General features: G+C 38.8%; 2 protein-coding genes across 6 annotated transcripts in view; both read left to right on the plus strand.

Annotated features, from left to right (window-relative positions):
* Positions 1-9,949, plus strand: part of mfsd8 (major facilitator superfamily domain containing 8) — an 18,808-nt gene extending 8,859 nt beyond the window's left edge. For both annotated transcript variants that reach the window (XM_032510981.1, XM_032510982.1), the window contains exon 12: positions 8,933-9,949. In XM_032510981.1, coding sequence (XP_032366872.1) covers positions 8,933-9,139 — 207 coding nt within the window. In that variant the 3' untranslated portion in view covers positions 9,140-9,949. The remainder of the gene's footprint in view (positions 1-8,932) is intronic.
* On the plus strand, positions 2,343-25,301 carry LOC116686046 (tetratricopeptide repeat protein 31). 4 transcript variants are annotated; one of them, XM_032510976.1, is made up of 19 exons: positions 2,343-2,400; positions 11,048-11,153; positions 11,346-11,365; positions 12,488-12,554; positions 12,671-12,900; positions 13,017-13,097; positions 13,195-13,263; positions 13,362-13,544; positions 14,877-15,044; positions 15,215-15,278; positions 15,636-15,726; positions 15,818-15,959; positions 16,835-16,939; positions 18,062-18,161; positions 18,382-18,619; positions 21,142-21,216; positions 21,329-21,431; positions 21,907-22,022; positions 24,411-25,301. In XM_032510976.1, the coding sequence occupies exons 2-19, from the start codon at positions 11,129-11,131 to the stop codon at positions 24,514-24,516; spliced, it is 1,983 nt and encodes a 660-aa protein (XP_032366867.1). In that variant the 5' UTR covers positions 2,343-2,400; positions 11,048-11,128; the 3' UTR covers positions 24,517-25,301. The 4 variants fall into 4 exon arrangements, with proteins under 4 accessions (XP_032366867.1, XP_032366866.1, XP_032366869.1 ...); XM_032510975.1 differs by lacking the exon at positions 2,343-2,400 and having other exon boundaries at positions 10,907-11,153; XM_032510977.1 differs by lacking the exon at positions 2,343-2,400 and having other exon boundaries at positions 11,138-11,153; positions 11,346-11,364; positions 12,481-12,554.
* The last annotated feature ends 288 nt before the right edge of the window (positions 25,302-25,589 follow it).

A 25,589-nucleotide genomic window follows, 5' to 3' on the forward strand; every position in this document is an offset into this window, starting at 1 on the left:
GGGTAGTAGTCACACACAACACACACACCACACACACACACCAACACACACACACACACGTCAGGATCGTACACAATAATGGAGAGATGTCAGAGTGAGTGGGCTGCCAGTTGAACCGGGCCCTGAGTGGTTGGGGGGGGGGGGGGTACGGTGCCTTGCTCACAGCACCTGCGTCCAGGAGGTGAAGTAGCATCTCTCCAGCCACCAATCCACACTCCCTACTTTTGGTCCACACGGGGACTTTGAACCAGTGACCCTCCGGTTCCCAACCCAACTCCCTAGGACTGAGTCCCAAGGAAAAGTTGCTTTAACTGAAACATTTGAAACGTAGCTTTACTTTGCATCTTGATAAAAGACTATCTAAAATCATGCGTGGATGTTTACTGCTTCCTGCGGGTGTGTACATGGGCTGGTTGACGGCCTCGGGAGTGGGGCGCGACATTGGGCCCGATCTTGTCTCCAGGCCACACGTCCTGGGCCCCCGCTGGGCTTTCAGCCTATCTGTGGCATAGTGGCGGGGGCGATCGTCCTCCTCAGCTCCGTCTACCGCAGAACTCGTCGCGTTTCCGTACGCCACGGACGGATAAACAATAACACGTGAAGAGTCCCTGGAGGGACGGACGGCGGTTTTAAACTACACTCCGGTTTTAATGAGGGCTCTCTGTTGTTGTCGCTTACTTTAAACGGGGCAGCTAACGAGCATTGGTGGTTTGTGAGTCCGGCTTGACCTTTAAGCTCCAGGACGAAGAGACGAGGCCGGGTTATTTCATCGTGACTCGACCAAGATGGCTGCTTGCAAGTCCCAGTACAAGGAAGCTAGCACTGCAGCTGGATCAGAGCCCTGTAACGTGACCACATTTCACTGTTTGTATGACATTGGGGTGACTGGGCCATGGTATCAGAGCGATTGTAGTTTTTAATTACGTGAATGCACAATTTTACGTAATCACTGTTGGACTCAGATATAAAAATATTAAAAATGCAATACTCGCACTACTTAGCAAGACCTGAAAGACCTAAAAAGGTCCTCAGAATGTTTTTAACGTTCAATTCACATAATGTGGAAATCTATGGGCACTTGAATGTGCTTAGAGAGACCTAATCAAGACATCAAGGGACTTGCTATCAAATTGTTTTGATATTAATTTATCACATAAGATGTTTGAATGATGTTTGACTCCCTGTGTGACCTGATTGACATCATTTGAAAAGGTATTTTGCTGTTTAAGTGGAGAAAATTAGAGTTTTACTGTGCGGTGATTGTTGTCCTGCAGGGAATATGGAAAGATGTTGATCATATTTCCTATTCCTGTTCAGAAGTGATGGGGTACTAACAATTTACGAGAGATGCATTAAAGAATTATATAAAATCATGAGTGCATATCGTGTCTTTACTTAATTGATAGATTAGGAAGCAAAGGCGTTCACTCCATATGTGCAAGATGATATACCATATATGACTTTAATGATCCTTAGGAAGAAATTTAAATATTACAACAGCATGAGAGACATGGTAAACATAAGGTAAGAAACCAGTGAAGAGCTATGGACATGAAATACATTAATTTAAAAATGAAATGCTGAAATGTTTATGTATGGTGTATATATGTATATGTGACGTATAGTATGCATATAACATCATATATATATATATGTGTATTATATATATACTATATACATGTTATGTACTGTATATGTATGTGCATGATAGACATCCATATATATGTGTATATGTTTTGATATATACTATACATACATATGTATATGTTATCGTTTGCAATAGGACATCATATATGTTATATACTATATATGTATATATACATACTATATAGTACGTATGTATGCATATAGGCATCCTATATATCTATATATTGTATAGTATGTATATATACTATATGTATATATCAATATGTATGTATTAATGTATATGAAATAGAATATGTACTGTATGTGTATATATGTATATACAGTATACATGTATATGCAGTATGTATATAGTTATATGTCCATATACACATGTATATATATATAAATAGATATGTATATATATATAGTATGTGTGTGTGTATATGTGTGTATATATATATATATGTATATATGTATGTACAAACACACACACAACACACACCACACACACACACACACACACACACCCACACACACACACACACACACACACACACACACCACACACACACACCACCCACACACACAAACACAACCTTACGGGCCAGCCGTAGAGTGTATTGTTCCAGCGCGCTGCGGTACAAAAAATGAAGTTGTCGTTTACGTGACGCACACGACTCAGTTCCCCGCTCGTCGTAGACAGGTAAAGAAGCGCTCGCCTGAAAACAACATGCACGCTGCCAAAGTGCTAGAGGCGGCTAACTTAGCGTTTAATAAACACAACTTGTGTTTTACGTCAATACACTTGTGTGTGTACGGTTAATTACCTGGAATGTAACAATATATGATGCTGTGGGAGTGGATGTGCTACTAAAAACTGGACATATTTAGAGAGGAGCCGGGTAAGAAAAAGCCTATTTTCCACTAACGTTACAAGAAGTTGCGGATAGTTTAGCGAGCTACGAACGAGCTAGCTCGCGCGTCCTAGTAGCGTTATAAAAACACTGACTCCCCTAAATAACCCGGTTGGGTTTATTTAAAGCTGATTCTACGTGATATTCATGTTTGCTTGTCTCGTCTCTTTCAGAGTTTACGACATCCGAGTGGTGAGTATGCATTTAATTAAACTGGCCTTAGCTTAGGGTAGGTCCTATGTTAGTACTTATATTAGGGATAATACAGCTATACTTCTCTCAACGTGGGGGTATGTCCACAATATAGCAACAGACGAAGTTTCTCATGTACTTTGAAAGCTATCTAGTAATATATTCAGTCTTTCTGACTAACGTCGTGTTGGAGATACTGATCCTGAACAGTGCACGTACTCACTTCTGTGTATGCAGCTGTTGTTTACAGTGAGTTATGCACTCCAAAGTGCATATAAGTGTATATGTAACGCTACAAAATTAATAGTGTGCTGGGGAAAACATCTTGGTGTCATACTTGCTTGTTATAATCACAAATAGTAGCCTGGTTGTTTACATGCTTTTTTGTTTCACTTATTAAGGCTGTAACATATATATATAATATATAATATTATATATATATATATATATATACATGTATACTGTTTAGTATAATAATATGGATGTATGTGTATATATGTATGTATATAGACATATGTACATATGTACTGTATGTGTATGTATATACATATATATGTATATGCAGTAGTATATAGTATACATGTCCGTATATACACTGTATATATACATGTACCGAATGTGTGGGTGGGTGTGTATATATATATGTATTATATATGTGTTAGAAGTTGAAGATAATAATAGATAACATAAAGTAATAATTCAATCTACAGCTCTGTTGCATCTAGCGTTGCTCCTGGGGACAGAAATACTTTTAAAGGGTTATTCTTGACTTTTAGCGCCCAGATTGTGTCACCATGTGGTTTGCACAAGGATATCAGCTGGCTGGTGTTGACTAGTGGCTCGTCTGTCTCCTTGGGCAGAGGAAGACGAAACTTAAGGAGCAGTGCTTGTCATGAGTGTCCGTTACTGGCAGTGGCACGCGCGTTGGACTCCCCTGGGGACAACAACCATCTTAACAGGGTTTAAAGGGAGGACAATTCCATGGTTGAGGCCAAAGGTCCTCAGCTGACCTGATGTTTGTGAGAGAGTATTTTACGAACTGACATTCACGTCTCTTCTTCTGTCTAGCAAAGGGTTGTGGATTGTTTGAGAGTCAACCTGGTTTCACAAGGATAGTAAGAATCGGCCTTGTGGTAAGAAGACATCGTTATATCTACTGCACGCACAAATCCGTTCCAGTGTTTTTATGTGTGGATTTGCATTAAACCGATTTAAACTCCACACAATGTATTTCCTAGCGAATGGAATACGATGACGAGCAGACGTTACAGATGATTATGGAATTGAAAATTGGGACACGAGCATAACCATGCCAGGGATTCCCGATGCTCCCTGGTTGGATTAGGAAAGGTTGACCCATACAAGTCATCAGGTCCGTTTATCAACCCCCGCGGTTACTACACTTCAACTTGTGACATTCCTCGCCATCTCTGTGGAAGTTCATGCAAGGGAGAGTGTAAGTTCTTCTATTTGTCTAGTTTGTCAAATAGATGACTATCTTACAATGGGAAGTGATTCTGCAGAAGTTCAAGAGGTTGACATCACTGCGTGTTTTTGCCAACCCTTTAGGACGCTGAAAGAAAAGCCAGATTATTAGAAGAAGAGAAAAAAGGCAAAGAAAAAGCTGAGAAGAAGCGACTTAAAAAACAAAAATTCGCAATGTCCATACAGTTACCTACTAATGAGTTGATTTTAAAATTGGGCAAATTGAGCTGCATTACGTCATTCTTGTCTCGCAGAAACGGAAGAAAGAAACGACTTGAGAAGTTGGAGAAGGAAAGCAGAACCCCATAAAAATGAAGAGGTAAGATTAATGTGGGCAAATAAAAAAACGGAAGAATCCAACAAAAATGTATAAAGTTGCAAGCTCAAAGGTTTGTTGTTTCCCTTCTCTTTTACAGGGAAAAGATGTACAGGATACTAAAGCAGGGGATAGCCAACCAGCTAACGATGAATCCAAAAACATACGATTCCAGTGTGAAGCAGTCGGCTGGAGACACAGAAAGCAGTGACAGTAGGGAGGACGACTCCAGTGGCGAAGATAGCGACGCCAGAAGGACTGGGCGAATGTGAGGTACCAAGCGCTCGTTTTGTGCAATTCACTACAATATCAGTTTGGTGCTGGTGATTTTTCTTTGGGGTCTGCTGAAACTTTCTCGGGGGTCAAGATCACTTTATTGTCCCTGGGGGAAATTTGTTCTTGGGCTCGGCTTAAAATGCTGCTGTAAACATCAATACACAGAGACTTTCACACAACAACAAACACCTAATGCAGACATGCACAAGTATCAGTGACCCTCCCTGTCAATTGATTACCACGTCAATAAAACCGATAATAAAAAAACAGATATTTGTACAATTGCACTAGAGCCTATAAAAGAAAAACAATACGACAGAACAAAGTACAACCCCCACAGTACTATACAACAAAATCTCATAAAATACAGATAGTAAAAATGAAACTAAAACTAATTAGACATGATTAAAAAATAGCTAAAGTGCCGTAAGTGCTTCAATCCATTTTGCTCGAGCCGATTGTTTATTTAGGAGCGCTGTGGAAGTTGGAACGAAGTGCCGAAAATTGCCGAAAAGTTGCCAAAAATTGCTCATACAGGAAAACCGGCAGGTAAACGGTCGCTAGGATGGAAGCCAATAACATTCATCCAAACACACTGCCGTGACACAGAGCTGGAGTTAAATCAGCATTATAAGCAAAACAGAGCTTTGTTTAAAGATATTAATTGACCTTTGCATTTACCCAATCTTTGGTGCTATATGGTATGTTTATGTTTTTGATTGGAAACTTACATTTGGAAAAGATGTTTTTTAAAAATAATTTATTTGCAGGGACAGTGTACATTAATCAACATTGCTGTAAATGCACAGAGTTACCCAAAACGTTTTTTCATCGTTGTCCCTGGACAGATCTTAAAATTGTCTCCCTAAAAAAAAAACCAACACCATAAGAAAATTACAGTCACAATACCAGTAAAAAAAGGTGGTAAAACAGATAAAAATCTTTACAAACACGTTGATAAATACAGTGACAAATGTAATACAGACATTAGGGAAAATAGAAATAAAAAAGATTGAAAGAACTGTGACTGTATCTGGTTTCATTTAGTGGATAGTTAATATAACTAGCATCCACATTTGCCAAAGGAATTCCAAAATTGCACATTTTTAACCCAATTTGTATTAAAGGGTAACTTATTTCCTTTGCTTTTACATTACCAAGTAAATAAATAGTTGCACTGTGGGACTTAAGAAGGTGACTAATTGTGTCTTTAACCCTAATTTAATCTTTTTTTTTTTTAATGTTTTTTTTTTTTGTTAAAGGAACTGGACATGCTAGTACTTTGTAAATAAAGCTGCTCTTATAGCCCGGCGTAAACTGGAGCAAAAGCCCCGGCCTGAGAGGAGGGGAGAAAAGAAGATCCGGTTAAAGAAGAAGCAAAAACTAGCCCGACAAACTAATAAAGACCTGGAGGGGGAAAAGAAGGGGGGTTGTATTCAGTTTTTTGTGTGTGCATACAAGTCAGATTCTCAACAGAGATGACGGCTGATGTTTGCTACTCCATGACTACAGATTGAGCATTTTTACTGTGTTGCCTTCATTATTTTGGGATACAGTTGGTATCTACTTCTCTCCTACTGTCTGAACAGGGTATGTCGCCCTAGCAGCCCCACTAATGTAGATAACTTAAAAATAAGTATGATCTTGCAGGTAAGTTGCATCGATCTCATGACAGTCAGTACGTGGGGAGAACAAGTATTTGACACACTGCGATACTAAAAACATGTAGAGTTCTGTAATTTTATCATAGTACACTTCAACTGTGAGGGACGAAAACAAAAATCCAGCAAAATCACATTGTATGATTTTTTTTTTTTTTTTTTAAATAATTCATTTGCATTTAATTGCATGGCGTAAGTATTGATACACAGAAAAGCAGAACTTAATATTAGTTCTCCCCCGTACAAACTCAGCGGATGGAGGATCATATTTTTCACTGGAATCAAGTCACCAGATATTAAATTTAACTGACGTTCCTCTCATTTTTTTCTACAGTTATTGGAAATAGGTTGCAAGGCCGGACTTTAATATGGCTGTGAAGTATTCACGGATGCAATAAAGTACAACCCACGGAGTTAAGTAAGAACATGTCCATTCTAACTTAAATAAATGTCTAACTCAACCACTGTTTTTTATTCAACGTCCAACTGTGTATTTCGCTTGCAGGTTGTTTGGAAATCGCCCTTCTGTTTTGAGAGAGGCAGAGAAGAAGGCGTTGACGGACGCGGAGTTGTCCTCAGCATGTGGCCAGGCTGGGTTAGGCCTGTTCAGAGGGGCAGAGCTTTGGCGGGTTAAAGGTAAACGGCCACCATTACGGTCCGTCGAGTCAGTTAAGTTGCTGCCGATGTTGGGCGTTGAGCTTGTCGCGGGAAGAAAATATCCAAATGTACCAGCATGCAGACCCCTAATTTCAAGCGCATTTAGCCCGTCTACTTGCATTGACCACTATGAAAGACACTTTTGTAGTAAATGTAGGCTACAAGCCATGTTTAGGTGTTGATTTTCATCTCAATGTTGAAACCATGGCATGTTTGAGAGTGTTTGTACCCATACATATGACCCACTATGCCAATGTTAGTAGTGAGTCTACGTTAAAAGTAGGCTGGGCAATATGGCAAAAAACACGATTGTGATAATGTTTCCATATCGATCAATATCATGCTATTAATTTGATAATGCTCAGTTGAAGAGTATCCTGATAATAGCCGAAGCCCGAAGGAACAGCGGCGTTCATAATTTAAATTAGAATCTAGCGCATTAACATAAACAATGGAAACATAATGTAAAAATGGCTTGGTTCAGTATTACTCTGTGACGAAAGAAGAGAGTGAATAAGATCATTAGCCATTTTTTTTTTGTTAATGTTTACATGTTTTGTTCTCCCCCAGTCACTATATGTCGTCATGACTTTGTGGCGCTGTTGCAACACCGTTGAATCATTTCCAAGTCATGGAGCTGGCAGGGTATCTATCAGGGGTCACGTTATCTACTCAGGCTGGTTTTGACTGGCGCTTGCTGCAAACATTAATAACCGGGTGATTAGTCAGCACCACGTCATTCAACGAGCGATGGTTGATGGAGTGGTGCAACTCACCCTTTTTTTCTCCCCTCCTCTTCTCTTTCCCTCCAGAGGTATGAGGAGGCCGCCCAAGCCTTCAGGGAGGTGCTCAACTGGACGCTCATGTGCAGACGCCGCCCAGGAGCTGTGCGGGTGCAGATAACACAACTCATGGGTGTAGCCGGAAACGGTGTGGTGTATAGCAGGAGTGTCAAAGTCAATTCCACAAAGGGCCACGCTGGAAATTAAGAATCACATCCAGGGCCAGACTGTTTAGGTTATCCATGCTCTTTTCACTCGTAAAAGTCAGCATCTTTGTGTGATTACATGTCATCAATCATCTCACTTACAGCTTGGTCAACATAAAGACCCAAAAAGTCAGCAAAAAAAGTAACTTAGCCATCAAAGAAAGAACCAACAAATAAAGTTGAACAAACATTGGAAAAAGTGGCAACAAGGTTGTAAAAAAAAAAGACACAAAAACTACTTGGCCAAAGTTATTCTGAACCTAAATTGACATGTGGCGGATCAAAATCTGTGAGGGGCCGGATTTGGCCCGTGGGCCTTGTGTTTGACAATGTGGTGTATAGCATGTTCCCAAAATGGGGTCGCAGACCGTTTTACTGGGTCGCCAATTGTTGAGCAAAATGCATATTAATCTTACGTGAATGAGCGTTCTTTTTGTTTTGCTTGTGTGTTCCAGGTGGGTGTGGTTGTTTCTCTTTTTTGTTTTAGATTCCCTTCTCCTTTCCCCCCCATGAAGCTCATTCGGGTTTGATAAGTTTTTCCATCTGTACAAGATTGAATTACTGCCATTTTGCTCAGAAAACCCCCCAATTGGCGACCCAGTAAGTTAAAACGCTGGTCTGCGACCCATTTTGTTCCCCTTTTGGTCCACACGGGGGACTTGAACCAGTGACCCTCCGGTTCCCAACCCAACTCCCTACGGACTGAGTCCCAATGGAAAAGTTGCTTTAACTGAAACATTTGAAACGTAGCTTTACTTTGCATCTTGATAAAACGACTATCTTAAAATCATGCGTGGATGTTTACTGCTTCCTGCAGGGTGTGTACATGGGCTGGTTGACGGCCTCCGGGAGTGGGGCGCGCACATTGGGCCCGATCTTCGTCTCCCAGGCCTACACCGTCCTGGGCCCCCGCTGGGCTTTCAGCCTCATCTGTGGCATAGTGGCGGGGGCGATCGTCCTCCTCAGCTCCGTCTACCGCAGACTCGTCGCGTTCTCCGTACGCCACGGACGGATAATACAATAACACGTGAAGAGTCCCACTGGAGGGACGGACGGCGGTTTTAAACTACACTCCCGGTTTTAATGAGGGCTCTCTGTTGTTGTCGCTTACTTTAAAACGGGGCAGCTAACGAGCATTTGGTGGTTTGTGAGTCCGGCTTGACCTTTAAGCTCCAGGACGAAGAGACGAGGCCGGGTTATTTCATCGTGACTCGACCCAAGATGGCTGCTTCGCAAGTCCCAGTACAAGGAAGCTAGCACTGCAGCTGGATCAGAGCCCTGTAACGTGACCACATTTCACTGTTTTGTATGACATTGGGGTGACGTGGGCCCATGGTATCAGAGCGATTGTAGTTTTTAATTACTGAATGCACAATTTTTACGTAATTGCACTGTTGGACTCAGATATAAAAATATTAAAAATGCAAATACTCGCACTACTTTAGCAAGACCTGAAAAGACCTAAAAAAGGTCCTCAGAATGTTTTTTTAACGTTCAATTCATCATTAAATTGGGAAATCTATGGGCACTTGAACTGTGCTTAGAGAGACCTAATCAAGACCTAATCAAGGGACTTGCTATCAAATTGTTTTGATATTTAATTCCTATCAACATAAGATGTTCTGAATGATGTTTGACTCCCTGTGTGACCTGATTGACATCATTTGAAAAGGTTATTTTGCTGTTTAAAGTGGAGAAAATTAGAGTTTTACTGTGCGGTGATTGTTGTCCTGCAGGAAATATGGAAAGATGTTGATCATATTTTCCTATTCCTGTTCAGAAAGTGATGTGGGTACTAACAATTTACTGAGAGATGCATTAAAGAATTATATAAAATCATGAGTTGTCAGTGTCACTTTACGTTCAATTTGATCAGATATAGTGAAGCAAAAGGCGTTTCCACTCCATATGTGCAAGATGATATACCATATATGACTTTAATGATCCTTAGGAAGGAAATTTAAATATTACAACAGCATGAGAGACATGGTAAACATAAAGGTAAGAAACCAGTGAAGAGCTATGGACATGAAATACATTAATTATAAAAATGAAATGCTTGAAATGTTTATGTATGTGTGTATATATGTATATGTACTGTATATGTATGCATATAGACATCCATATATATATGTATATACATATATACATATGTATAGTATGTATCTGATGTATGCATTAGACAACATCCATATATATGTGTAATATGTATGTATAATCTATACATACATATGTATATGTACTGTATATTAGCATATAGACATCCATATATTTATATACATATAATGTATATATACATACATATGTTAGTGTACGTATAGTATTGCATATAGGCATCCATATATATATATATATGTGTATGATATATGTATATATACTATAATATGTATAATATACATACATATGTATATGTACTGTATTGTATGAAATAGACATATGTACTGTAGTGTATATATGTATTACAGTATACATGTATATGCATTATGTATATAGTAATATGTCCAATATACACATGTATATATATAATAAATATATACTGTATTATATAAATATATGTTGTGTGTGTGTATATGTGTGTATATATATATATAATAGTATATATGTATGTACACACACACCACACACACACCACACCCACCACACACACACACCACACACACACACCCACACACACACACACCACACACCCACACACCACACCACCAACACACACACACACACACACACATTACGGGCCAGCCGTAGAGTGTATTGTTCCAGCGCGCATGCGTACAAAACTGAAGTTTGTCGGTTACGTGACGCACACGACTCAGTTCCCCGCTCGTCCGTAGACAGTTAAAGAAGCGCTCGCCCTGAAAACAACATGCACGCTGCCAAAGTTAGCTAGAGGCGGCTAACTTAGCGTTTAATAAACACAACTTTGTGTGTTACGTCAATACAACTTTGTGTGTACGGTTAATTACCTGGAATGTACCAATATATGATGCTGTGGGAGTGCATGTGCTACTAAAACATGGACATATTTAGAGAGGAGCCGGGTAAGAAAAAGCCTATTTTCCACTTAACGTTACAAGAAGTTTGCGGATAGTTTAGCGAGCTAGCTAACGAGCTAGCTCGCGCGTCCTAGTAGCGTTATAAAAACACTGATACTCCACTAAATAACACGGTTGGGTTTATTTAAAGCTGATTCTACGTGATATCTCATTGTTTGCTTGTCTCGTCTCTTTCAGAGTTTACCGACATCCGAGTGGTGAGTATGCATTTTAATTTAAACTGGCCTTAGCTTAGGGTAGCGTCCATATGTTAGTACTTATATTAGGGATAATACAGCTAATACTTCTCTCAACGTGGGGGTATGTCCACAATATAGCAACAGACGAAGTTTCTCATGTACTTTGAAAGCTATCTAGTAATATATTCAGTCTTTCTGACTAACGTCGTGTTGGAGATACTGATCCTGAACAGTGCACGTACTCACTTCCTGTGTATGCAGCTGTTGTTTACAGTGAGTTATGCACTCCAAAGTGCATATAAGTGTATATGTAACGCTCAAAAATCTAATAGTGTAGCTGGGGAAAACAATCTTGGTGTCATTACTTTGTCTTGTTATAATCACAAATAGTAGCCTGGCTTGTTTACATGCTTTTTTGTTTCACTTATTAAGGCTGTAACATATATATATATATATATATATATATATATATATATATATAATATCTATATATATATATATACATGTATACTGTTTTATGTATAATATATATGTATGTATGTGTATATATGTATGTATATAGACATATGTACATATGTACTGTATGTGTATGTATATACAGTATATATGTATATGCAGTATGTATATAGTATACATGTCCGTATATACACATGTATATATACATGTACGAATGTGTGTGTGTGTGTGTATATATATATATGTATATATATATGTGTTAGAAGTTGAAGTAATAATAATAGTGATAACATAAAGTAATAATTCAATCTACACAGCTCTGTTGCATCTAGCGTTGCTCCTGGGGACAGAAACTACTTTTAAAGGGTTATTCTTGACTTTTAGAGCCCAGATTGTGTCACCATGTGGTTTGCACAAGGATATCAGCTGGCTGGTGTTGACCTAGTGGCTCGTCTGCTCTCCTTGGGCAGAGGAAAGCGAAACTTAAGGATGCAGTGCTTGTCATGATGTCCGTTACTGGCAGTGGCACGCCGCGTTGGACTCCCATGGGGACACACACCATCTTTAACAGGGTTTAAAGGGAGGACAATTCCATGTGTTGAGGCCAAAGGTCCTCAGCTGACCTGATGTTTGTGAGAGAGTTCATTTTACGAACTGACATTCACGTCTCTTTCTTCTGTCTAGCAAAGGGTTGTGGATTTGTTTGAGAGTCAACCTGGTTTTCAAAGGATAGTAAGACTCGGCCTTGTTGGTAAGAAGACATCACGTTACATATCTACTGCACGCACAAATCCGTTTCCAGTGTTTTTTATGTGTGGATTTGCATTAAACCGGTAATTTAAACTCACACAACGTTGTATTTCCTAGCGAATATGGAATACGATGACGAGCGAGACGTTACAGATGATTATGGAATTGAAAATTGGGCACACGAGCATAACCATTGCCAGGGATTCCCGATGCTCCCTGGTTGGATTAGTGAAAGGTTGACCCATACAAGGTCATCCAGGTCCGTTTATCAACCCCCGCTGTGTTACTACACTTCAACTTGTGACATTCCTCGCCCATCCTCTGTGGAAGTTCATGCAAGGGAGAGTGTAAGTTCACTTCTATTTGTCTAGTTTGTCAAATAGATGACTATCTTACAATGGGAAGTGATTCTGCAGAAGTTCAAGAGGTTGACATCACTGCGATGTTTTTGCCAACCCTTTAGGACGCTGAAAGAAAAGCCAGATTATTAGAAGAAGAGAAAAAAGGCAAAGAAAAAGCTGAGAAGAAGCGACTTAAAAAACAAGTAAATTCTGCAATGTCCAGTAACAGTTACCTACTAATGAGTTGATTTTAAAATTGGGCAAATTGAGCTGCATTACGTCATTTTTCTTGTCTCGCAGAAACGGAAAGAAAGAAAACGACTTGAGAAGTTGGAGAAGGAAAAGCAGAACCCCATAACAACTGAAGAGGTAATGATTAATGTGGGCAAATAAAAAAACGGAAGAATCCAACAAAAATGTATAAAGTTGCAAGCTCAAAGGTTGTTGTTTCCCTTCTCTTTTTACAGGGAAAAGATGTACAGGATACTAAAGCAGGGGATAGCCAACCAGCTAACGATGAATCCAAAAACAATACGATTTCCAGTGTGAAGCAGTCGGCTGGAGCCAAAGACACAGACAGCAGTGACAGTAGTGAGGACGACTCCAGTGGCGAAGATAGCGACGCCCAGAAGGACTCGGGCGAATGTGAGGTACCAAGCGCTCGTTTTGTTGCAATTCACTACAATATCATTTTGGTGCTGGTGATTTTTCTTTTGGGGTCTGCTGAAACTTTTTCTGGGAGATCAAGATCAACTTTATTGTCCCCTGGGGGAAATTTGTCTTGGGCAATTTGTCTTGGGCATCAGTGCTAAATAATGCTGCTGTAAACATCAATAACACAGAGACTTTACACACACATACAACACACCTACATTGCAGACAATGCACAAGTATCAGTGACCCTCCCCTGTCAATTGATTACCACGTCAATAAAACCGAATAATAAAAAACAGATATTTCTGTACAATTGCACTAGAGCACATATAAAAGAAAAACAATACGACAGAACAAAGTACAACCCCCACAATACTATACAACAAAATCTCATAAAAATCAGATAGTAAAAATGAAACTAAACTAATTAGACCATGATTAAAAAATAGCTAAAAGTGCCGTAAGTGCTTCAATCTATTTTGCTCCGAGCCGATTGTTTATTTAGGAGCGCTGTGGAAGTTGGAACGAAAAGTGCCGAAAATTGCCGAAAAGTTGCCAAAAATTGCTCAATACAGGAAAACCCCTGGCAGGTAAACGGTGCTAGGATGGAAGCCAAATAACATTCATCCAAACACACTGCCGTGACACAGAGCTGGAGTTAAATCAGCATTTATAAGCAAAACAAGAGCTTTGTCTTAAAAATATTTAATTGACCTTTGCATTTACCCAAATCTTTGTGTGCTATAATGGTATGTTTATGGTTTTGATTGGACACTTACATTTGGAAAAGATGTTTTTTTAAAAATAATTTATTTGACAGGGACAGTGTACATTAATCAACATTGCTGTAAATGCACCAGAGTTACCCAAAACGCTGTTTTTCATCCGTTGTCCCTGGACAGATCTTAAAATTGTCTCCCTAAAAAAAAAACCAACAACAATAAGAAAATTACAGTCAACAATACCAGTAAAAAAAGGTGGTAAAACAGATAAAACTCTTTACAACACGTTGATAAATACAGTGTACAAATGTAATACAGACATTAGGGAAAATAGAAATAAAAAAAGATTGAAAGAACTGTGACTGTATCTGGTTTCATTTAGTGGATAGTTAATATTAACTATGCATCCACATTTGCCAACAGGAATTCCAAAATTGCACATTTTAAACCCAATTTGTATTAAAGGGTAACTTTATTTCCTTTGCTTTTACATTTACCAAGTAAAATAAATAGCTTGCACTGTGGGACTTAAGAAGGTGACTAATTGTGTCTTTAACCCTAATTTAATCTTTTTTTTTTTTAATGTTTTTTTTTTTTTGTTTAAAGGAACTGGACATGACTAGTACTTTTGTAAATAAAGCTGCTCTTATAGCCCGGCGTAAACTGGAGCAGAAGCCCCGGCCTGAGAGGAGGGAGAAAAAGAAGATCCCGGTTAAAGAAGAAGCAAAAACTAGCCCCGACAAACCTAATAAAGACCTGGAGGGGGAAAAGAAGGTGGGTTTTTATTCAGTTTTTTGTGTGTGCATACAAGTCAGATTCTCAACAGAGATGACGGCTGATGTTTGCTACTCCATTGACTACAGATTGAGCATTTTACTTGGATGTTGCCTCATTATTTTTGGGATACAGTTGCTTATCTCACTTCTCTCCTACTGTCTGAACAGGAGTCTGTCGCCCCTAGCAGCCCCACTAATGTAGATAACTTAAAAATAAGTACTGATCTTGCAGGTAAGTTGCATCGATCTCATGTACAGTACAGTGGGGAGAACAAGTATTTGACACACTGCTGATACTTAAAAAACATGTAGAGTTCTGTAATTTTTATCATAGCTACACTTCAACTGTGAGGGACGAAAACAAAAATCCAGAAAATCACATTGTATGATTTTTTTTTTATTTTTTTTAAATAATTCATTTGCATTTAATTGCATGGCGTAAGTATTTGATACATCAGAAAAGCAGAACTTAATATTAGTTCTCCCCCCTGTACAAACTCAGCCGGATGGACGGATCATATGTTTTCACATGGAAATCAAGTCACCAGATATTAAATTTAACTGACGTTCCTCTCATTTTTTTCTACAGTTATTGGAAATAGGTTTGCAAGCGCCGGAGACTTTAATATGGCTGTGAAGTATTTCACGGATGCAATAAAGTACAACCCCACGGAGTTTAAGTAAGAACATGTCCATTTCTAACTTAAATTAAAATGTCTAACTCCACCACTGTGTGTTATTCAACGCTCCAACTGTGTATTTCGCTTGCAGGTTGTTTGGAAATCGCTCCTTCTGTTTTGAGAAGATGCAAGAGTACGAGAAGGCGTTGACGGACGCGGAGTTGTCCCTCAGCATGTGGCCAGGCTGGGTTAAAGGCCTGTTCAGGAGGGGCAGAGCTTTGGCGGGTCTAAAGGTAAACGGCCACCATTACGTGTCCCGTTCTGAGTTCAGTTAAGTTGCTGCCGATGTCTGGGCGTTGAGCTTGTCGCGGGAAGACAAATAATCCAAATGTATCCAGCATGCAGACCCCTAATTTCAAGCAGCATTTAGCCCAGTCTTACTTGCATTGACCACATATGAAAGCACACTTTTGTAGTAAATGTAGGCTACAAGCCACTGTTTAGGGTTGATTTTTCATCTCAATGTTGAAACCATGGCATGTTTGAGAGTGTTTGTACCCCATACATATGACCCCACTAATGCCAATGTTAGTAGCTGACGTCTACGTTAAAGTAGGGCTGGGCAATATGGCAAAAAACACGATTGTGATAATGTTTTCCATATCGATCAATATCATGCTATATAATTTGATAATGCTGCCAGTTTGAAGAGTATCCTGATAATAGCCGAAGCCCGAAGGAACCAGAGGCGTTCATAATTTAAACTTTAGAATCTAGCGCATTAACATAAACAATGGAATAACATAATGTAAACATGGCTTGGTTCAGTATATACTCTGTGACGAAAGAAGAGAGTGAATAAGATCATTAGCCATTTTTTTTTTGTTAATGTTTACATTGTTTTGTTCTCCCCCAGTATACATATGTCGTCATGACTTTGTGGCGCTGTTGCAACACCGTTGAATCATTTCCAAGTCATGGAGCTGCGCAGGGTATCTACTCAGGGGGTCACGTTATCTACTCAGGCTGGTTTTGACTGGCGCTTGCTGCAAACATTAATAACCGGGCTGATTAGTCCAGCACCACGTCATTCAACGAGCCCGATGGTTGATGCGAGTGGTGCAATCTCACCCTTTTTTTCTCCTCCTTCTTCTTCTTCTCCCTCCAGAGGTATGAGGAGGCCGCCCAAGCCTTCAGGGAGGTGCTCAAACTGGACAGCTCATGTGCAGACGCCGCCCAGGAGCTGATGCGGGTGCAGATAACACAACTCATGGTGTGTAGCCGGAACACGTGTTGGTGTATAGCAGGAGTGTCAAAGTCAATTCCACAAAGGGCCACGCTGGAAATTAAGAATCACATCCAGGGCCAGACATGTTTAGGTTATCCACATGCTATTATTTCATCGTAAAAGTCAAGCATCTTTTGTTGTATTATTGCATGTCTCATACATTCATCTCACTTACAGCTTGGTCAACATAAAGACCCAAAAAAGTCAGCAAAAAAAGTAACTTAGCCATCAAAGAAAGAACAACAAATAAAGTTGAACAAAAACATTGGAAAAAGTGGCAACAAGGTTGTAAAAAAAAAAGCCACAAAAACTACTTGGGCCAAAGTCTATTCTGAACCTAAATTGACATGTGGGCCGGATCAAAATCTGTGAGGGGCCGGATTTGGCCCGTGGGCCTTGTGTTTGACACATGTGGTGTATAGCAATGTTTCCCAAAATGGGTCGCAGACCCGTTTTACTGGGTCGCCAATTGTTGAGCAAAATGCATATTAATCTTACGTGAATGAGCGTTCTTTTTTGCTCCACTGGTCTGTTCAGCTCAGATACTGTGGTGGGGGGGGGTCTTCTCTCTCTTTCTTCTCCCTAACCTGATCTTTGACTATACTATACTGCCCTCTGCTGTCCAAATTCATAATTGTTTTTGTCCAACGTCTGTGATCTGTCGGCGTTGATGTGATGTCCAGACGAAAATATAAGGACGACTTTATTAAAGTTGGCTTTTCCAAAACTATTCGGAATGGACAAGAGAGGCCTCAGTGGGTTTTATGTGGGGAAAGTACTCCGTAACGAGAGTTTTAAAATGAATAAACTGGACGGACATCTTCAAACGAAACATTCACAGCATTTTGGGTCTCGAGCTGAAAAAGTTCGGGAACCACTGGTGTACAGTCAGCAATGGGGAGGTAGCTGGGAAAATCTATTTAATCACATTGATGTGTTGCTTTTTGAAGAAAAACACTGTATTTTTCAGAATAAAATGTATTTAAGACTTATAGTAATCCCATAAAAAATCAAAAATAAGCAATAAGTATAGAGGAGTACTGCAGGCAAACTGAGAATCATCCACTGAAGGGGTTTTAACCTGGAATTCTGTGTTTTGTTTTTCAGGCGTATGGTTTCACTCGGGAGCAGAGCTCGAATGCTTTAATAATCCATGGGACAGTAAATAAGGCTCTAGAGGTGCTGTCCAAATTAAACCCTCGACCAGGTATCTGTCTGATTTCACTAACTTCCAGGCATCAGAAGAAATTAAGGTTTCCTAGTTTTATTCTAGTGTGTGGAGTACATTTCCTAAACTCATATTGTAATTAAGAGAGCACGTTACCAGGGTTTATCAGCTTATGAGCAATATGAAATTCCCAGATGTACTGCAACGTATCGTCTGTTTGTACAATATGCTATTTTTTAACACTTGTCTTGGTTTTCAGGAGCTATTCAAAATGGCCGTCTGCAGCCGGCTCAACTAGCCAATGTGACCGGAGTGTCTCCGGTCCTGTCGGCCAATACGGTCCCTGCTCATCCCCCTCCCTCCCACGATGCACCGAAAACAGCGTTTAACAGCAAACCTTTAGGCCCAGTCCAGAACATGATGAATGTCCCGAGTCAGCCGAAGCCCGTTCCAAATCCGTCTGCGAAGACCAGTTATGAAGACGGTCGTCCACCACAGTGAGTACCCGTCACACGGCAGGGTCTGGGATGTCGCTTAACCCTCACGTTGTCCTTGGGTCATATTGAACCTATATTCATATTTTCCCGTATCAATGTTCTTTTTAACTAACCAATTGTAATTACCCAAAATAACATGATTGTTTCCACGCAGCGCTCTTTGGCGAGTACACATTTTCTTCTTTTATTAATTATTCTTATTCAATTTTGTAGAGCTATTGAAGTGGTTTTTGAAATAGTGTTGAGTAAAAGTTGACGTTTTCTGGTCTGTGATTATCCGTCAACATCCATTTCTTTAATTTTAGTCTCAATAATTCCTAATTTCTGCTTTTCTAACTCAAACATTAGGTGTAATTTCCTATAAATGACGTTCATTGGCCATAAAGTCCAAACGTAACTGTAAAACTAAAGTTAATAAGTTAGTGTTACGTACGTAAATGTTCAAAAAAGTGTTGAAAAAAGGGACAAAAACATAAGAAAAAGTTAAAAACATTGATAAAAAAAGCGCAAACAAAAGTGTTGATTTTCAATTTTGACGGGAAGACGACACAAGGGTTAAAACAAAGACTTAGGACCATAGTTAGCAATCTAATGGCTTAATCCGCTAGCTGCTAATTGCTGTAGAGTTAGATTATTCCTGTATTATTCAGCATGTTCTGTTTGATTGATGATTTTTAGAATATGGTCCCATGTCAAACCTTGATTTATGTGTCCTTTGAAATGAATCTACACTATCTGGGGTAGTCTGTGTGTTGAAGACAAAGACAAAGACGGACCTACACGTGGTGCAAATCTGTAAATGAAAGCATAACCTGCTGATGGAGTCTTGTATGTCAATCGTGAGCTTTAATCTAGCGCTGTATGATACTTGTATTATTAATAATCTGCTGGTTGTACGTGGGGGGCGATGTCTCCTCTGGTTTGCCCCCCCCTTCTCCACTCAGAATTGACCCCTGAAGTGGGGCAGATCTCCTTAAATACTCCACCTTGATGACTGTATTAACGATGTATTGAATTACTAAGCATTATGGATATAGTAGCAGGTATAAATGAAGGTTAATTGGATCATGAGTTTATTTTACAAATAGTGTATACTTATGATATTAGTGATGCTTTTTCTCTAATTAGACAGTGTATTAGACAGTGTATTAGACAGTGTATTAGACAGTGTATTAGACAGTGTATTAGACAGTGTATTAGACATAGACAGTGTATTAGACAGTATATTAGACAGTATATTAGACAGTGTATTAGACAGTATATTAGACAGTGTATTAGACAGTGTATTAGACAGTGTATTAGACAGTATATTAGACAGTGTATTAGACAGTGTATTAGACAGTGTATTAGACAGTGTATTAGACAGTATATTAGACAGTGTATTAGACAGTATATTAGACAGTGTATTAGACAGTATATTAGACAGTGTATTAGACAGTATATTAGACAGTGTATTAGACAGTGTATTAGACAGTATAGTGACAGTGTATTAGACAGTATATTAGGACAAGTATTAGTTAGACAGTGTTTAGACAGTGTATTAGACGTGTAGTAGACAGTGTATTAGACAGTGTATTAGACAGTGTATTAGACAGTGTATTAGACAGTATATTAGACAGTGTATTAGACAGTATATTAGACAGTATATTAGACAGTGTATTAGACAGTGTATTAGACAGTGTATTAGACAGTGTATTAGACAGTGTATTAGACAGTGTATTAGACAGTGTATTAGACAGTGTATTAGACAGTGTATTAGACAGTGTATTAGACAGTGTATTAGACAGTATATTAGACAGTGTATTAGACAGTGTATTAGACAGTGTATTAGACAGTATATTAGACAGTATATTAGACAGTGTATTAGACAGTATATTAGACAGTGTATTAGACAGTATATTAGACAGGTATTAGGACTAGTATTATTAGTGATTAGACAGTGTATAGACAGTGTATTAGACAGTATATTAGACAGTATATTAGACGTGTATTAGACAGTATATTAGACAGTATATTAGACAGTGTATTAGACAGTATATTAGACAGTGTATTAGACAGTGTATTAGACAGTGTATTAGACAGTGTATTAGACAGTGTATTAGACAGTGTATTAGACAGTGTATTAGACAGTATATTAGACAGTATATTAGACGTAGTATTAGACAGTGTATTAGACAGTGTATTAGACAGTGTATTAGACAGTGTATTAGACAGTGTATATTAGACAGTGTATTAGACAGTGATTTAGACGGTATATTAGACAGTATATCGTAGACCGTGTATTAGACAGTGTATAGACAGTGTATTAGACAGGGATTAGACGTATTAATAGACAGTATAGTAGACAGATATTGACAGACAGTGTATTAGACAGTGTAGACAGTGTATTAGACAGTGTATTATTAGACAGTATAAGAGCAGACGATCATTGATTGCTTTCATGCAGTGTTATGATGGTTTATTAAAATAAGACAATCAGGATCTCTGTTTCACGCTCATTTCCCGTCATTTTCTTTCAACAGAGAGCTGTTTCCAGTTTGGGTGGGGAACCTGATTTACCCAGTAACCGAGTCTGTGGTGACCAACATATTTAACAAGTAAGAGAGCTTTGCTTTCACGCCTTTTCACAATTTTCCATCTTATTTCTGCAGTTTAATCTTTGTGGCGCGATACCTAAGTTCCCCAGTGAGTGTTGTCTTTGTCTTGCAGGGCGGGGGTGGTCCATAGCGTCAAGGTGCTGACATACAAACGCTGTGCCTTCGTAAACTTTACAAAACAAGAGCATTGTGATGAAGCCATCAGGCGCTTCCATGTAAGTACACCCTGAACTCTGACTGACAGGCTTAAATCACAGTAGGACGTCAGGCTGGGACCTACCTCACTCGCTCTTCATGGATATTGGAACTGGGTGGCAGACATTTTGTTTGGTCACTATATGTATATATGCATTTGTGGGGTTGACAATTACTGCAATAAAAAACCCTTGAAGTCCCATATGCAGCTTTGGAATGAAAACCTGATTCAATTTTTATTTGCCTGCTTTTTGCTAGGTGTCTCCAGATGGGGTTTTTTTTATCAGAAAGTCACAATCACTTGTTCTTCAATCTGCAAAACCGGGGAAACTAACATATATTTTTATTTTTTAACCAAGTTACATTACATTAGTCCTAATAAGCGCAGCTGGTCCCTCTTCCCCAAGTTATTGCTGCTTCTCCTGCTGCTTCTCCTCTCTGACCCGGTATTCACTCAGTAGAAATGATATTTTAGTTGTTTGTGATCGTCTTCAGGGCCTCGAGGTGAACGGCATGAAGATCGCGGTGAGGTATCCAGACAGGATTCCTCCGGGCATGGGCATTTCCAGATCTGCCCTCAAAGCTGACGACCTGCAAGACGACTACACGCGGTGAGCGCTGTCATCAACTTTCTCTTAGATCAATGCATACACACATCATCTTTCTCTTAGATCAATGCATACACACATCATCTTTCTCTTAGATCAATGCATACACACATCAACTTTCTCTTAGATCAATGCATACACACATCATCTTTCTCTTAGATCAATGCATACACACATCATCTTTCTCTTAGATCAATGCATACACACATCAACTTTCTCTTAGATCAATGCATACACACATAACTTCTCTTAGATTAATGCATACACACATCAACTTTCTCTAGATCAATGCATACACACATAACTTTCTCTTAGATCAATGAACACACATCAACTTTCTCTTAGATAATGCATACACACATCATCTTTCTCTTAGATTAATGCTCACACATCAACTTTCTTAGATATGCTAACAAATATCTTCTTAGATCAATGCATACACACATCAACTCTTCTTAGATCAATGCATACCACATCATCTTTCTCTAGTAGATTATGCAAATACACATGTCAAACGTTGATTTTAAAAGGAATAGTTTGACATACACACACACAATAATATATATATATATATAGTGTATATATTATATTATGTATATATGTATATGTATGTTGTGTTATATATATGTATGTGTTGATATGTATAGTATGTATATATATGGGTGTGTATATATATGGTGTGTATGGTGTGTGTATATATATATATAATATATATATATATATAGATATATAATATATATAGTAATATATAGATATATATATTATAGTGTGTAAATAGATGTATATATATGTGTGTGTATATAATATAATGTTATAAATATATAATAGATATATATATAAAATATATAATATACTAATTATTATTATATATATAGACACAAACATATAACATATATATATATATATAATATGTATATAATGTAATATATATGTATATATATATTATACATATATATAGATATATAGGTTATATATATGTATATATATATGTATATATATAGTATACTATTATATTATATATGTTATATAGATATTATTATATATTAATATATATATAATATATATTAATATAACATATATATATATATATAATATAATATATAATATGTTGTGTGTGGTGATGTATATATATATAAATATATACATACACACAACACAAACACAAATATAATAAAATTGTATATATAGATATAATATATATATGTTGTATATATATATATGTAATATTATATATATGTATATAATATATATATATATATATATAATAGCCATTTGTTGCTTCTCTGGAGTTAGATGAGATGGCTGACACCACTATGACAACACATTAGCCAACTAATTTGAAAGAGTTGGGTTGGAGGTAAACCCCCCCCCCCCCCCCCACTGCTCAGGGTGCAGGTCCAGGCCTGGCAGCCACTCGATCTGTGTGTCTGTGTCTGTCTGTCTCTCTTTCTTCTGTCTCTTGTCTGTCTCTCCTCTCTCTCCGTCTGTCTCTCTTTCTGTCTGTGTCTCTGTCTGTCTCTCTCTCGGTCTCTCTGTCTGCCTCTCTCTGTCTGTCTGTTTTCTGTCTGTCTGTCTCTCTCTCTCTCTCTGTCGGTCTCTCTCTGTCTCTTGTGTCTGTCTGTCTCTGTCTCTCTGTCTGTTCGTCTCTCTCTCTCCTCTCTCTCTCTCTTCCCTCTCTCTCTCTCTGTCGGTCTCTCTCTCCCTCTCTCTGTGTCTGTCTGTCTTCCTCTCTTCTTCTGTCTCTCTGTCTGTCTGGCTCTCTCTCTCTCTCTCTCTCTCTCTCTCTGGTCGGTCTTCTCTTCTCTTGTTCTCTCTGTCTTCTGTTCTCTCTCTAGGTCGTCTCCTCTCTGTCTGTCTGTCTCTCTCTCTGACTCTGTTCTGCTGTCTGTCTGTTCATCTCTCTGTCGTCTGTGGCTCTCTGTCTGTCGTCTCTCTGTCTGTCGTTCTGTCTCTCTCTCTCTCTCTCTCTCCTGTGTCTGTTCTCGTCTCTCTGTCTCGTCTGTTTCTCTGTCTTTCGCTCTCGTCTGTCTCTCGACTTGTCTTCTGTCTCTCTCTCTCTCCTCTGTCGTCTGTCTCTCTTCTGACTCTGTCTGTTCTGTCTCTCTCGTCCTTCTCCTGCTCTGTGCTGTCTCTCTCTCTGTCTCTATGTTCTGTCTCTCTCTGTCTCTATCTCTCTGTCTGTCTCTCTGTCTCTGTCTCTCTCTGTCTCTCTCTCTCTCTCTGTCTCTCTCTGTCTCTATCTCTCTGTCTGTCTCTCTCTCTCTCTCTCTCTGTCTCTGTCCTATGTGTAGTGCTTACTAACAACAACAGTGTAAATTGTAATTTCCCCGCCGGGGGTCAATAAACAGTATAACTAACTAAGTTATTAACTTAACTTACTTGGTCTTACAGGCCAAACGAGTACATCGATGGGAGGGGGGCAGTTGGAAGCCGAAGACCATTTCGTCCCTACAGACCCGTCCCCGACTACAGAGGCAACAACAACTACTACTACTGAAGGAATCGAGACGCTTACGAGCAGGTCCCGATGCAGATTAATATCACTGGTATCAACGGAAACGGGGAAACTAACGCTTACGTTTTTTTGTTTTATAAAAAAAACAAAAAACCTCTTCCTTGAGTTTTTTTAAGTATTAATAAGCGAGAATACCACCTACTGATTGTTCATATGAGCTGATGTTTACAGGGAAGTACAAAAGCGTCCTGATGCCAAGATTATTATAAAAACCTGCCAAATACATTGGAGGGGGATATTTCTATTTTAAATGTCAGTATACAGGGAAATCTGTTTAGAATTTACTCATTTCTTTTACGGTTTTATTTTTAGACTCGAACGTAGTTTCTACAGCAGACTCCTATATTTACGGAATAATAACATAATTATGGGTAAAGTTATGGTAGTAGCATGACGCCCCAGAATACAGTATAACCCGGCTTAAAAAAGCCTCGTTAATCTTTAATCTTAATGTGCATACAGCTCAGATGCAGGACTCATCATTGGTGTACTTGTACTCATTGTGAACTTCACAATGCGGTATTTCAAAAGTATCTAAATTATCTGTATTCAGTATGTATTTTCAGAGTTATTGTCATTACTCACTAATCTACTAGCGGTACCTTTATCGCGTCTTGCTCTGTGATACAACAGGAAGTATTAGTTGCATACTTAGTGTATTGGTCACGGTTGATTTAGTTGTGCGGTTGATCAATCTAGTGGCATCGTATTTTATTCAGATGCCTTCAGTGTGTTTTTAATTCAAGAATTAAAGATTCTTTCATACACATTTTCTGCCTCGTTATTTAAAACCTGGTTTTTAGCCCCTGGGGGGCTCAGACTGGAGCTACGGTGGTCTAGGCCGTCATGTCACCTTACCTCTGCTTTTTGATTCTTAACATGAGTTATCTCAAGACACTTTACAGATAGAGCAGGTCTAGACCCCACTCTATAATTTATAAAGACCCAATAATATCCAGTTATTCCCTCATGAGCAAGCATTTAGTGCAACAGTGGTGAGGGAAAAACTCCTTTTTAGGAAGAAACCTGGGACAGACCCAGGCTCCTGGTAGGCG

Source organism: Etheostoma spectabile, unplaced genomic scaffold (genome assembly GCF_008692095.1).
Source record: "Etheostoma spectabile isolate EspeVRDwgs_2016 unplaced genomic scaffold, UIUC_Espe_1.0 scaffold302, whole genome shotgun sequence".
NCBI classification, from domain to species: Eukaryota; Metazoa; Chordata; class Actinopteri; order Perciformes; family Percidae; genus Etheostoma; species Etheostoma spectabile.